Raw genomic sequence first — 15,639 nt, forward strand, 5'->3', positions numbered from 1 at the left:
CTTCTACTACTCATTTTCTTTGCAAAATGGTATGCAGATATTTTGTGAAAAATCTTTAATTCAGACGTGGAAACCAAGTTGGCTTTTTAAGAAGTGCAAATCTAGATTGAAGCCACAGGCATACTCCATTGGCTAAGTTAAAAAGAAAACTTTATCATAGATATACAATATCTTGAACCACTAGGGCTCAAGCATTTGTATTGATCAGTAACCCCATTTTCTTCATATCTTTTGTCCATAACTGCTATCTTCTATACTTCAGCTAATTTGGCTTTTATATTATAAGTCTAAAGATGGACCCTTGTTAAGAACAATAACTAGAAATAAAGGAGATAAACTCTGTTTTAGATCAATAATCAAGAATTAAGAATATCTAACTCGAAATGCCTAACAATGGTGGGGCGCCACTTGCTTTGCACTAGCTCATTTCCATCTTTTCTTGAGTTCGTCCAAGAACTGGACAAGTTTATCTTTAACTTTTGCCCCAAAAAGGCATAGAGATGTCATTTGCAACATAGTGGAATTGTCACAATAATGTACAGCATATTAGCTGTGATTTTCAAGAAATCCGTACAGTACTTCGTCAAGATTGTTCCCCAACTTTATGCAGAAGCTCATAAAATCCTACCAATCTTGACTTATCAATTGAGTTTTTTTTTTTTAACGACTGTATGTAAAGTAGATCCACTATAGAAAGAAAAAGCAAGTACAGATGATTTTTTAGATGAGTTTAGTTTGCAGAATTTCCAGAAAAGACTACTGAATCAAGAAATTTCAAATCACTTGGAGACCTACTAGTTACAACCAGATTACACTTTTAACCTGTATGACAAGAATCTCAAGAAAACCACAATCTACCCTCACATATCTCCCGTGTCCTATGTTTTAGTACAGAAAACCATTGAGCACTAAACAAAGTAATCCGCAAAACCAGAATTCCAAAATGTCGAAAACAAACTTCAGAAGTATAGAGGCTTCTATTTTTCCTCTCTTCTATGCACACCCGAAAAAAACTTTAACTATACATGATATAAATATTGACGAAACAGAAAACAAAACTGAACACTGAAACAAAAAGAGTTCAGTGCCTCTTCAATACTGAGACCTCAGATACTTTTTAAAACGAGAATGGAGAGATGTTTCCTGCTCTTTGAATAGGAGATGTGTCCTCTGTTCCACCAGAGGACTTGGGAATCCACCAAACTCTGAGACTTTTGTCAAGGCTTCCGCTATAGAGCATGAATCCACCTCCCACACATCTTGGTGATGCCTGCAAACACTTGACTGGACCTTCATGGCCTTTAATGACCCCAAATCTGAATAATCCTCCATTAATCTCTCTTTTCCAAATGCTAATACTTCTATCTGCTGATCCACAACACAGAAATTCTCCCATTAAACACATACACAAAACAGCCATCTCATGTGCTTTCACCTCACAAATGACCCTCCAACTATCAAAAAGTTTGTTTCCCAACCACCCTAATACATATCCATCCGAGCCACCTCCATAAACCAAGCTTCCATCTTCAGATACAGCCACAGAATTCACTGAAACATCTTTATGGCCCTCCAAAATCCCTTTAAGTGAATGTGTGCTCTTTCCTTCCTTTTCCCAAGCCTTGATTTTCCCATCTGCAGATGCTGAATATATGATTCTCTTGCTCGAAACCAATCCGTTTATCGCATCGTCATGAGCTTTAATTGATTCCAAACACTTGAAATCTGATATCCTCCAAACTTTAAGAGTCTTATCCCATGAACCAGAATATATTAGCCCATTATGCACTGCCAAGCAAGAAATACTATCGGCATGCTCAATCCATAATCGCTTGTGATGCCGCCTAATTTGAACATAATTACTCTGCTTCATGAACTTCCCCAAGTAGTCCTTAGTAGTAGGAAGAGTATCAACAAGCCTAAATATATTCTCAGAGCTTCTTGAAACTTTCCAAACTCTAATTCTACTATCTTGATGCGCAGTAAAGACCTTGTTCCCAATACTAGCAAGGGCCTTAACTGACCCATCGCCTTGTCCAAACTTCGTAAATTGCCTTAAATCAGGCTGTTGCCAGACTATAATATCCTTGCCTTGTGAACCACTGAGGATGAATTCTCCACACAAGGCTAAGCAAGAGACTGATCCAATGTGGCCTGAAAGAACAGCCAATGATTTATACGAATAAAAACCAGCGGTGGGATTGCTAGGAATCTTGAACTTAAGATTTTGAAACTCAAACCTGTCTGATGTCGCGGGGCTTTCATCAGTTTCACTACTGGTGCAACTGCTGCTTGTGGCAGCATATAACAATGGGGTTGATGGTTTTGTCTGCAATATAGAAGGATCCATGGAATTAAACAGCGCTTTCATGCTAAATCGAATAAAGGGTTGTGTCTAAAATCTTGAAAAAAGAGACGAAAAGACAGGCAGACAAAGAAGGCTGTATCAGAAGAATTGGGTGAACAGAGAGAGAGAGAGAGAGAGAGAAAGCAATGCATATAAAGAGAGACGTTGGAGCAAGGTTTTGCTTTAAAAAATTGAAAAGTTTTGGTGGTATAACAAACCCGAACCTATCACATTTAGGTATTTCCAAATTCAACTTGAAGTTTTTAACAAGAGTCAAGATTTGGTAATTTATCCGTTATGCAATATTATTTTAATTGATTAATATTTTATAATATACTACTTTTCTCAGACATATATTTGTGTGTTAAAATATTGTTTTACAAATATATTTGAGTGTTAATCTGGTCAATTTTAGGATACCATAGTGGGGTATTAAAGAATTTAGTGCTGAAAAAACTTATTCTCAAGATTGTTATTAATTGTGTGCTAATGTTATTAACATTGACTAAACATGAATGATATAATGGCAGACCAAGAGACCTAGAGAAATTTTTAAGGATTTTTTTAATCATTAATTAACCAGAAAGAAGGAAATTGTTATTCACACTCCCATTTTAGGATACGTTTGAAAAACTGAAGTCTGAAATCTAAAGTTTGAATCCATTAAATTATTGAATTGTTAAGTACTAAATTTAATACATTTGAATGCATATCACATTGATTGATAAGTGAATAGCTTATCATTTAATTTTGGGAGACAAATTTTGTCTAGAAAATTCAGTACCACTTAATTAATTCAAATGTTTAATTTTTTTTATTAAATAGTCTGAACATGTTAAGATTTGAATCTATTAAATTTCAGCAATGAATTAGATTATCAACAGAGCTTTAGTCTCTTATACTCCAATTCACTCACTAAATAATATGCGTTCAAGGAATACAAGAAAATAATTTGCGAGTGCAAATATCACTTCCTAGAAAGAATTGTCTAAGATTTAAAATATGAGAGGTGGAGCCAATGTATATATCTTCTAAGAGTGGTAATGCACCATCATTCTACATTTTTGCGTACAGAAGTGTATATGCTAGAATGTTTTCTTTATTACGCGCCATTATACAAGATAAAAAACTTAAAAAAAAAAAAAGAAGAGAAGTTAAACTACTGAGATGTTAAAATTACCACACACCACATAAATGTAATTTAATTGTATGAAAAAAAGTTATACAAGTAGAAAGAAATACCAACGTCCTACTTTATATCTTGTGCTTGAGATCATAGAATAAACGAGACAAATTAACATGGTTTTTTTTTTTTACTTTGTCTCCTAAATAAACACAACAAAAATGAGAGATGAATTCACTATAAAATTTTTTACATTATTATTCATCCTCAAATTGTAGAAAATTTTAAATTTTTATAGACAAAATAACACGAAATTCACCTTGTAAGCTGTGTCTAGAATAAAAAAAACCATATTAATATACTAAAGAGATTGATAGAGACTGAAAGCAGAGAGCCAGAGACACAGGAGCGGAGTTGGGAAAAAGAGAGCTGCTGAGGGCATTCTAACACGGATTTCTTGCTGGAAAGATTTTTGGCATAATTAAATGTTGGGAGGTGGGGTGGGGGAGGTGCAACGGCTACTTTTGACGGGTTCACAAAATGAACTTAACTGCTCATTCATACGAAAAAAGTGAAGGCTTCCGAGGGACCCATCTCCCTAACCTCTAAGGCCAAGGAGATTACTTGTCTTAATTTACATGGTTTAAGTTGATAAACCCTAAAAATGTTTGAAGTTAGTATTGGCATTTTTGTTTCTTTCTATTTCAATATAAAAAGTGCCTAGCCAATAAAAAAAAATAACCAATTTGTTTGAACAAAAAAATGGAACAAACGAACAAACTTTGGATTTTAAACCACTAGCTGTGGGGATCATTAATTTAGAGGTGTCAAAATGGGTGACTTGGGCGGGTTTGGGTTGGGTAAAATGGGTAATGGATATAAGTGAGTCAACTCATTTATACCCATTTAATTAGATTGGTATAAATGGGTAAGTCAAAAAATGAATTGGGTAACCCAATTACCCATTTATAACCCATTTATTTTAACTTTTTGTAAACTCATTTAAATTCATTTTTGCAAACTAAGTTATCAATTTATACCACTCTTTGCACCCATCATTAGTTTTAAATATTTATTTATAATGTTCAATAAACTTAATTACCAATTTTTTTTCATTTATACTCTATGTCACAAAATTACCTATTATTTAATAATTGAATAATAAGAATATAAAAATTTGAACTAAGTACTATAAAAATTAATATAAAAACTTAATCCAAAAATTTTGAACCCCTAACATTTTTTCATATATAAATTTAAAATTTCATTTTAGAAAGATAAGAAAATAGGCTAAAATTTATCATAAATGAGTAATGCTGAAAAATGAGCAAGTTAACAAACTAAGAGAAAATAAAATAATAAGATAAAACCAACAAATAATAATAATAATAATAATGAAAAAAAAGTAGTTAACATCATGACAAAATGAAAAATTTGAAAAAAAAATGGGTGGGGGAAAAGAAGAGACTTGGGGGGAAGAGAATTCTAAATGGGTTAATTGGGTTTGATGGGTTACCCAATAATACCCATTTAATAAATGGGTATTATTGGGTAACCCATTTATACCCATATACAAAAATTTAAGATACCCATATCCATCTATTCATGGGCGGGTATGGGTAAATTTAATTAAGTGGGTTGATTTGCCACCTCTAATCATTATCAATTAATTGAACTCCCGCCTAGCAGACTAGGGATTGACCTTGGCTACCACGTTTGGAGTTGGGATGGACTAGGGGAGGGGAAGGGGTTTTAGAGAAAAATAAAATATATTAAAAAAAAAAGCTTTGGACTTTAAGGCAAAGCCAATCTTAAATTGAGACCTAGTTTTATATCAACCAATTATACATATATATACGTATATATATATATAGAAAAAAGAGACAAGTTTCTCACACACACACACACAATAAAAAAGAAAAAAGAAAAGAGGACAAGCATCAAGTTCCAATGCAAAAAAAAAAGATAATTATAGAAAATGTTTTTTTTTTTCCCTTTTGAAGTGGCAGCCAAACTATTGCCTAACAGTGTAAACTAGTGTAGTACTTATTCTGTCTAGAAAATATGCAGTAAAACAAACTGAAAACTGACTTGGAGGGTCAGAGGTGGGAGGATAATTTAAAATCTCTCACTTACAAAAAAAAATACTGATTATTTGTTTTTATTATTGACATTATACAATTTGTTCACATTCTCTTCACAAAACTAGGGCCAAATAGTACAATCAAATATTCTCAAATTAATAATATTATTTTGAAGTTACATATCAAGTTATGTCAATAGCAGGATAAATTTTTAATTCTCGAGTCTAATTCATAAATTAGTCAAATGAAATCATGTTCGCTATAAATTTTTTGCCATCAATAGAACTATAGAAGATTTCAAAAATCCTAACGAAGTGAGTTATCAAATCCATAATATTAGACAGAACAAAATACTTATTATTGAAATTCATATCCTAGTACTTCTTAAGTATTTTATTTTAGTTTAAAAAATACCTTTTTATTTACAAATGGGCATCACATGTGTCATGTATCTATATAATAGAAATACTTACAACTATTTGAGCCAATAAATAGTAAATAGTCATTGTTCCCATCGTAAATAGAAACCCATAGTCTTTTTTTTTTCAGTTGGGGGTGTCCGGACCTACACCCGACTAGTCTCCCAACCCCGAGGAAAGCGGGCCCCACCGATCCGATCCTCAGGAAATTATGCCGGGTTGCTGAGAGCTCGGGATAGAAACCCATAGTCAACGAGGGCTTTTTGTAAAGTTGACCATATAGCTTTTATATGATGGAAACTACGTACGAATATGCAGGGGTTTCTCCAGAAATGAATATTTACTCAGGCAGTGATAGTAACCTTCCTTAGATGAGCATAATTTACCTCCAAAATGAACTAATGAAGACATTACTTGATAGTTGAGGGTTTAGAGGTTTAGAGTTCAAATCTCCCCTCGCTTCGTTTCTTATTTCCCACTTTTTCACTGCCAAAAAAATTTTAAAAACAGAGAGCTGAGACTAATAGTAGAACTTTGAAAAGTTTATGTTTTGGCTCCGGGAGACAAGGGTGATTAATCCTTAATCAATATTAGAGGTGGCAAAATGGGCGGGATGGGCGGGATTTGCTTGGGTTTGAGATGGAACCGAGTCATATGGGTTTGGGCCCAACCTTACCCATATGTGTTTTGGGACTAACTTGGGCGGGATCATTTTGGGATGGGTTTAGATTGATCCCGCCCAATACCCAAATCCATTTTCTACATATTTTTTTTCCTTTAATTCATTTTTTATTTTTATATAATTTTAATATTTTTGATTTATTAAATTTCTTTTAGTTTTATTAAATAAACATGCAAGTGCTTTATACTCAAGATTCCCACCAAAAATTGGATTAACAAATAAAGGAAAAGATAGATATACAACCATATTCCAACATATATCAAGATGGCCAAGGTCCTTAGGATGTTGAATATTTATCCTTATCATTGTCCAAGGATGACAGGTCTAAACTAACTGAAATGCTGGAAATTCTTGTGGATAATGACTAGGAAGACTACTAGATTATATTCGCTGGTATGACTATAAAAATTGTTAAAGATAATTTTTGAATCTAAGATTCCGTTTGGATTGACTTTTTTTTCAAAAAATAAGTTTTTCAAATACAATGTTACAGTAATATACAATAACTCAAGAAACATCCCATCCATATTAATATATCAAATATTTCAAAAAAATTTTATAGTAAAAATTTTTCATATACACTGCTACAATAAAATATTTCAAAAACACCTACCAAAAACAGCTAATCCAAACGGAGCCCTTGCCATTTGAGCCCAATGGGTACCCAAGTATTTCCCATCCTTTCCCATTTATTAATGGGTATAGTTGGGATGTGTCCCAACTTAAACCCAATACCAAATTATAATACCCATCCCGCCCAAAGTTCATTTGGGCATGGGTAGCCCATTGGGACTTGGGACAAATTGCCAGCTCTAATCAATATATATACCCTTTTTTAATCAATAGATACACCTTTTTGTCCTAGAGGTTTGATGGGTTATATATAGGCATGTCTTGCCTGGATTTGGAAAGAAGACGGATTTCCATTGGCATAATCGTTTTAACCTTCCTCATTTCAGCCTGCCACGAGAAACCATACAAAAATTGAGATGAGTTTGGCAATTTCTTTTCAATTAGACTTTTAACATGAGCAAAAGCAGATTAAAAATGATCTATCACTTCCATTTTCAATGATCTATTTATAAAATTTTGCCTATATTAAACAGTTTATCATGGAAAAACTGAAATGTCCTAAGTATGATTTATGTACTCCATCAATTTCATTTTTATTGGGTTAAAATTTCTGTCCAAGAGTAAAATTTGATTTCCATTAGGCAAAAGTTATAGACAAGCGTGACCGAATGATTATCCTTGCAATCAGCACAAATCAAGAGGAGAGCAATGTGCCCATACAAAAAAGTTAAGTACCAGTACCATTTTTTTTTTCTTTTGGGTTGGAAAAGATTGAAAATTAGACAGGAAATAAAGATGAATTATTCTATTTTTCCAAGGATGTAACCTTTAATAATTAGGTATTATATTCCACAAAAGAAAAAGTTACCAAAAGTTACAATATTTATGTCATAATCTGCCCCCACACTGCCCGTGGCAGGTGGAAGGAAAGAGTGGCATTAACAATTTCTTAATCAAGTGTGATACGAATTGACCAAAATTTGGGTAGACGCGATTCAATGGCTCAAATTGTATCACACCATCAATCAAGTGATGTGGCATAATCTAGATTATTGGTTCTTTGAGTACCGGATTTATCCAAATACGAGCCTATGAATTTAGACCACCTTGGTCATAATGAATTTTTCCTAGTCAAATATTGGAAGAGCCTGGCTGTGTAGGCCCAATGAAATTCTAGTCTTCTTAGACTCAAAAAAAAAAAGATATTCATTGATAATGCTTTCTATGGAGAACATTTTAGATGGTTGACTAATTAAAAAGCTAGAATTTTTCCTATGTGTTATAGTCATGAATCATTAGGTAGAGCTTCTAAGCATATGTGTTTTGAAATAGTATTTATGGCAAGAGTACTGTGCTAAAAATATAATGAGTCAGAACAATTCTGAAATTAGTTTGCAAAAAAAATTCTGAAATTAAAAAAGGGGGTAACAAATTAAAAAAAAATAAAGTATGGCACAATATTAATATTATCAATTTCTTTTTTTGTTTGGGTCGGAATATCACCAATTTCTAATAATGCTACTCAATGCGAAACGGAAAAGGTGAGTCCAATATGCACATATCCAACGTCCTCAAAAAGCAGATATACACACACCAAGTTAAGAAAAAATAAAAAAATGCCAGTCCACTTGCTCCAGCGTAAATGGCATAGGCCCACGGTAATACTAGTCATGTCTAGGTAACCAATTTGGGCTTAAAAGTGGAGGGCCAACCGTGAGAGCCACTTACTTTGTATCAACCTCTTTCTTTAGACAAATCACTGTAGCAACACGTATTTGGACGCGAAAGAGCCCAATCGAAAACAAAAGTAGTTTGGCTAAAGCACCAGGAGGCAAACGTAGTTACCCCTAGTTTCAATAGGCAAGTGATATTTGCACTTAGAAATAGCTCATGTTAGAAAAAAATAGCTCATGGTTGGTCAAAATTGGTCAGATTTGAAGGTTCATATCCCCCACAAGCAGCTTCTGTCATTGTTGATGTCACGGAAAGTTTCACGGAAACCTTTGTAAAGTTTCTTGGGACCGTTGCTCTACAAGTGTATAGTTATGTTTTGATTAATATATTCCTATCGTTTCAGAAAAAAAAAACTTAGAAATAGTTTATGGCGTTCTTAAATTGTCTATCACAGTTTTAGAAGGTGAAAGTATTGGTTTGATTCTTCCACGATATACACCCTTTAAGAAAGGATCGTACATTTTAGCAAAATATTCATTTTTAGTATTGTCATTCATTACACAATCTAGTTCTTGTTTCGAGTATATCCCAAAAAAGAAATTCCTCGTCTAGGACTTGAATTCAATTTCTAAACTCATTGTTTAGATTCTTTCTTTTTTGCTGATTAATGTAAACCCAACGTTTCTCAAATTCATTAGAGGAAGACTTTTCTGATCTAACATATTATTATGTGAAGAAAAATGGAGTGCCACACAATTATTTTAGAGTACAAATTCATTTTGGAATATCTTACTCTAGTTCGCCTAAACTAAAGAATGAAGATATGAGGGATTCTAAACGATAATAATGGATTGCTAGCATAAGCTGCAGTTTCACCAGCTTTGTTCTACTAATAATTACATGATGCTCAAGAGTTGACTATGAGACGGTTATCTAAAGCTGTCATATTATGAAAACTTATTGCAAGAGATTGTAAAATGTTTTTGCGTTGTAATTAAAAATCACCATCTCATCAATTAATTAGGTTATGCCACATGATTCGGCTTTAGATTCAACTTGGTCTACACAAAGATTTAACCTCAGATCTTTGGACATGCAATTTGTTGGTCCTTTGATTTTCTTTTTTCAAGTCTTATATTGTACAATTCAAGCCTCATTTTTATTTTATGTTACATATTTTATCTATACATTTTTAAGTCTTGTTTATACATCTATATATTTCATTACTAATTATTCCAACAATTCCTTACTAAGTTTGTAATGAAATATCAAACTAACACTATCAATTATTATGCATATATATAGTAAATTATACTTCAATCTAAACTTTTCTATTAGTGTAAATATGTTACTAAGTCTAACCAAATCAAGGAGGCTAATGGCCGTCAAATATGATTTGCAAATTAGACCCGATATATCATACATATGGTATTCTAATATTGATCAATTCACAAAGAACTTTAGCACTTTTACCAGTCATATGCTATATTACAGATTCATGATCATGTACAAAAGTAAATGCAAACTTTTATTTGAAACAATACAACTTTTATGCTCATATAGGTGAAATTACTCAAAAATTTTATAATGCAAAGCACCATGAAAGAATTTACACTTTATTAAGAGTAAACATTAAATATATACTCAACCTCTTAATAACTATATACACTAGTAGGATGGACTAGTACATATAAGTAATAGCACTCACAATCACTTATTAACAATTTGTTGTTACTTCTTAAACCTATTTAATCTAGTAGTAGTACTAGAAGAAAGATAGAATTCCTATGAGAAAGTATTAAGTGGTTATTGACTACCATATCATTTTTGACGTGGTGGTTAAATAAGTAATATTTGGATGTCACGTGTCTATGTTTGATTACTCAAATCTCTACTTTGAATAGTCTTTTTTTTTTTTATTTCTTTTTGTCTTCTTTAATCAATGCAATCTATACCTCTATATCTATCCAGATTGATAAAAATTTAAAATTATAATTTTGATCTCTATCTCTTCGTTGTCTAGCAAAAGTTTAGAGTCACAAGTTGATGAAATGATGGAAAAAAATAATATTTCAAATCATTCTCTGAATAAGAACTAGGTTTAGGCTTTGGGAAAAAACTCCAAAGTTGTAGTGATAGTTACAATACAAAATGAGATGAGAAAAAAGAAAGGGACAAAGGAGAAAATGAATATATCTGCAAATAAGGAGGAGAGACTTACAAAACAAATGATGGATGGTATTCATTAGTTGGGGTGCCACTCATAACCTAGTAAACTTCTAATTGCGTTTGAAATTTGCAATATACTGATTGTTTTAGTTGAATTTTGAAACTAAAATGGAGGTTTGCTTGATAATTTGTGTAGATATATGTTTGAATCTCAAAAGAGTGGCTCATGACATTGCTAGTTGGTGATGTCCATTGTCTTTGCTCACTAAACTAGATAGATGAGGACTCGGCGTTCATGATTTACATTTGGGGAAGAAGAAAAAACGGAAAAAGTTAGAAAAAATAGACACTTGACTCTCCACCTTAGTTATTAACCGCCACATCAAAAATAATGTGGGGGTTAAAGATCACCCAATATTCTCTTGGATTCCTACTGCTAGAGATTCTAAGTGAAGGGTTTCAATCCCATCCCTTATTTCACTAAATTCTTTGGTAAAGATTTAGTTAATTGATCTGCATAATTATTGTATATTATTACAAATACAATAGTAATGACATTATCTTTCAAAAGTTGTCTAAGATACTCATTCTTAAATTAGTAAGTGTAGATTTACCATTCTATAACTTATTCAACTATAGAAATAGTGATTTCAGCATCACACTATAAAGAGACCAACGACATAGGTTTAGGCCACAACTTAACATCAAGTAATAAATCTCTAAACCATGCTGCCTATGTACATGTTGTAGCTAAAGTAATAAATTTAGCTTTCATAATAGAATTGACAATAACTATTTACTTCTTAGATGTCCATGATATTGCATTACCACCAAAAATGAATATCTACACAATGTAGAATTATCATTCACAATAATGAACTAAGTAACATCCAAGTAACCTTCAAGGACGACTGAAAATCTATTACAAAGGAGTTCTAAATTCTGAGTCATATTAAAATAACCAAGAACTTTCCCAATGGACTTCTAATGGCCCAATCCCAAATTCTTTATGTATCTTACAAGTTATAAACTGCATACAAAATATCTTGTTTTTCATATGCATTGTATTATATTAAATTTCCAATTACAATAGCATTTTTAAGTTGAGCAATGGAATTACTAGAACTTTCATATAATTTCGAGTTAGGATTAAAAGTGTTACTTATTTCTTTAATTTTTAAATTTGATATCTGTTCAGGATCTTATCAACATAATGGAATTAACACAAGGAATGATCCCTATTATTTCTTAATTTTAATACCCAAAATAGTATTCATCTTTCCAAAGTTCTTTATTTCAAACTTTAAATAAAGATACTTCTTTGTTTCTTCTACACCTTTTATATTAGTTCAACAATGAGCATATTTTGTAAATGACTATATCATGTGAATTTAAAATAAATACACTTATCAAAATTATTGTATCTAAATCTACTTGTAAGTAGTACAGATTCTAATTTCTCAGCCATTGTTTCGATACTTGTTTTAAGCTATATAATGCGTTAACTAGTTTATAGACTTTCTTTTTATATTCAAGAAAAACAAAATATTTTGGTTGTCCTTCCTATATAAGTATTCTTATCTAAGATACTATCTAAGAATTTCATATTCACATCCACATGGCGCACAAGCTAATTGTACATTAAATGTAATGACAACAGTACTGTTATGGATGTAAGTGTAGCAACCGGTGCATATGTATCAAAATAGTCTATTTTTTTCCCTTTGTTCAGAAGTTTTAGCCACTAATCCAATTTTGAATGTTAAAATAAATCCATTTGTTGCATGTTTTTTCTAAATACCCACTTAAAACTAATTAATTTTAAACCTTGTGGTTAATCAACTAGAACCTATGTATTGTTAGATAATAATGAGCCTATTTTATTATTGCTTCTCTTTGAAATTAGGCCCGTCAATGGGTCGAGCCAGTTCGAGCTCGGCCCGTTTGACCCAAGAAAAAGACCGATGAGTCTAACCTTTCAGTGAGCCAGACTAAGATTTTTTTAAACCCAAATTAAATATGAGTCGAGATTGGACATCATTAGGCTCAAACCTGATATAGATCCAACCCTTTAATTACCTATATATATAATGATATATGTATTTATATTTTGATATTATATATAATTATATATCCAAATATATTATTACTAAATACTAAATATATACAAATATGTTTAGGGTTCTTTTTTTTTGGTACTTTTTTATCCTTTTTCTTGAAAACATCTACATATAATTATGAGGAAAATGTAAATGAAAAGGAGAAAACTAAGTTTTAATTGAATTGGGTTGGGTATCCAATTAGTTGTTTTACTTTAAATTAAACTTGCTCATTGATTTTTTTTTTCATTTCTTAAGTCAATTTGTTTACTTTAAGTTGAATCAATTTGTTTACTTCATTTGGATTCAAGGCACAAGGTTATGAAGACGTTCCAACCTTTGAAGATATATTGGTTGATGACCGCATATTTTATTACAATTTTTCATGTACTTTGAACGAATTAGATGTAAATATTGTTGAAAAATTCTTGGTTTATGTACTTTTTTAAAAACTATTACTTGTTCATGTATAATTTTAATATTGTAGTCCCGTAAATGTTAAATTAGTTTTACAACATAATAATTATAGTAATTATATTAAGAAAATTGAAGAGTAATAAGTGAACTTGGACTAACCTTGAATAAAGCTCAAAACCCAATTATTTTGTGAGTCAAGCATAAGTTTCACATTTTTCAATCAGAAACTCACAACCTGAAATCCGAAAGTGTTACAAATTAAATGAGCTAAACCCGAATTTATGAAAACCCAACTCAAATTGCTCGATTGACAAGCCTATTTGAAATGCAAAATCTCTTATTACCACAGCTAAACTAAATGTCTTGGGATCATTTTCCAAATTCAATAAGGTTGATATCTTATTTTGTAAAATTCTTTGTAACCTTCAACCAAAAATACAATTGCTTGTGAAGATATGAAATTAGAAAAAAGATATTTTTCTTTTCTTTATCTTTGACTTCTCGTGGATTTAATAGAAGTGTCAACCACCTTACTCTTATCATTTAAGAAGGATCAACATTTTGGAGTGGTTATTGTTCATTATTTGGATCCACATTGGGCATAGAATCTTTGAAAAACTTATTTTTAAAGAATTGCACATTGCTTGACTATTCAATTATATTAGGATCAATATTGAGTAGTCTATAGGATTTAGAATTTTCAATGTAATTTATTGATACACTTTTATGTGCCCTTGGCCCCAATTTAGTTCCTTTGTTATCCTAAACCTTATAGTAAGTTATGCACCTTCAAACTCTAAAATAACTTGAGTTTGACTTTTTCCTTTTCCGTACCTCATATGGAGAGACATTTATTTTCAGTGAAAGAGTTCTACTATGAACGTACATGCAGCCTCGCCCCAAATTTTTTTGGTAAAGCAAAACATAATAACATAGAATTAACCACGTTTTTCAAAATTCTATTATTTCTACTTGAAATACTTCTTATTACCTCTTGTTAGAAAACCATTTACTTCATACACATCAAAATGCACAAGTTTAAGTAAACTAGTATTTCTTTCAGCCTTAGAAAAAGATAATCTTGCCACTTTGGTTTATATGCATGTTTCACATTTCTTTTCTTCATTACCATCATAGGCAATTACTCTATATTAGATATACAATGTAGTCTCTTATTATTAACATGTCTAAATTTACTATGCCATACGGAACGAGAAGATTCAACAATATAAGCAGAATTAATATTTTTCTTAATACTCATTTTAAACATCCCATTACAAGAGAAACCTTGTCCTATAAATGTATTGATTGGACAAGATTATTTTATTAGAGTCTAATACAACCCTAAAACCATTCTTATTGAACGTATTAGCTGATATAAGATTTTTCCATATATCAACAACATGAAGTACATTAGTGTGTACTAGCTTTTTGCCAAATATGAATTGCAAGTCTGCTATCCTTTTACCATAAATCTTGGCAGTGTCATGATTGCTTATTATCATTTTAAAACTATCAAGAACATCTTCATGGATCTTGAATATAGAAATGCCATTGTAAATATACACCATTGCACCAAACTCATATGACCAACCCCTCAAATTGAATCTAGATGTCATGTACTATTGCAACAATTTTAGCAACATCTTTGTATTTCACAAGATTTGTTTCAGCATTATCCTTCTTTTGCTCCTTCTTAGATGTATACTAACTTTGTTTAGAAGATTTCTCTTCTCAGGCTCTCCACCAATGTTGTTGTTCCTCTTCTTCTCATCCACATAGTTCACCTTAGGACCAACATCAATTTCTCTTTTTTGAAAAATTCAAACATCCTTTTGGGTAATATGGAGCAATTTCTTTTGATAGTCATTTTAACTGGTGGCAACTTTACTATAATTGGCTCCACTCCACTTGCAATGCCTCAAAAATCTACACACCAAGATCTTTAAATTTAGAAACCAAAACTTGTAGATCATGCATTGATCAAGGACAGAAGAATCTTCATTAATAAGAAAATCAAAATATTTCTTAATAAATTTGGCCATACCTTGT

General features: G+C 31.6%; 1 protein-coding gene across 1 annotated transcript; it reads right to left on the reverse strand.

Annotated features, from left to right (window-relative positions):
* Positions 1–760: 760 nt before the first annotated feature.
* On the reverse strand, positions 761–2,442 carry LOC113732461 (protein JINGUBANG-like). Its single transcript, XM_027258225.2, has one exon. The coding sequence runs from the start codon at positions 2,369–2,371 to the stop codon at positions 1,118–1,120; it is 1,254 nt and encodes a 417-aa protein (XP_027114026.2). The 5' UTR covers positions 2,372–2,442; the 3' UTR covers positions 761–1,117.
* Between the last annotated feature and the right edge of the window lie 13,197 nt (positions 2,443–15,639).

This window comes from Coffea arabica, chromosome 2e, assembly GCF_036785885.1.
Source record: "Coffea arabica cultivar ET-39 chromosome 2e, Coffea Arabica ET-39 HiFi, whole genome shotgun sequence".
In the NCBI taxonomy this organism is placed as follows: Eukaryota; Viridiplantae; Streptophyta; class Magnoliopsida; order Gentianales; family Rubiaceae; genus Coffea; species Coffea arabica.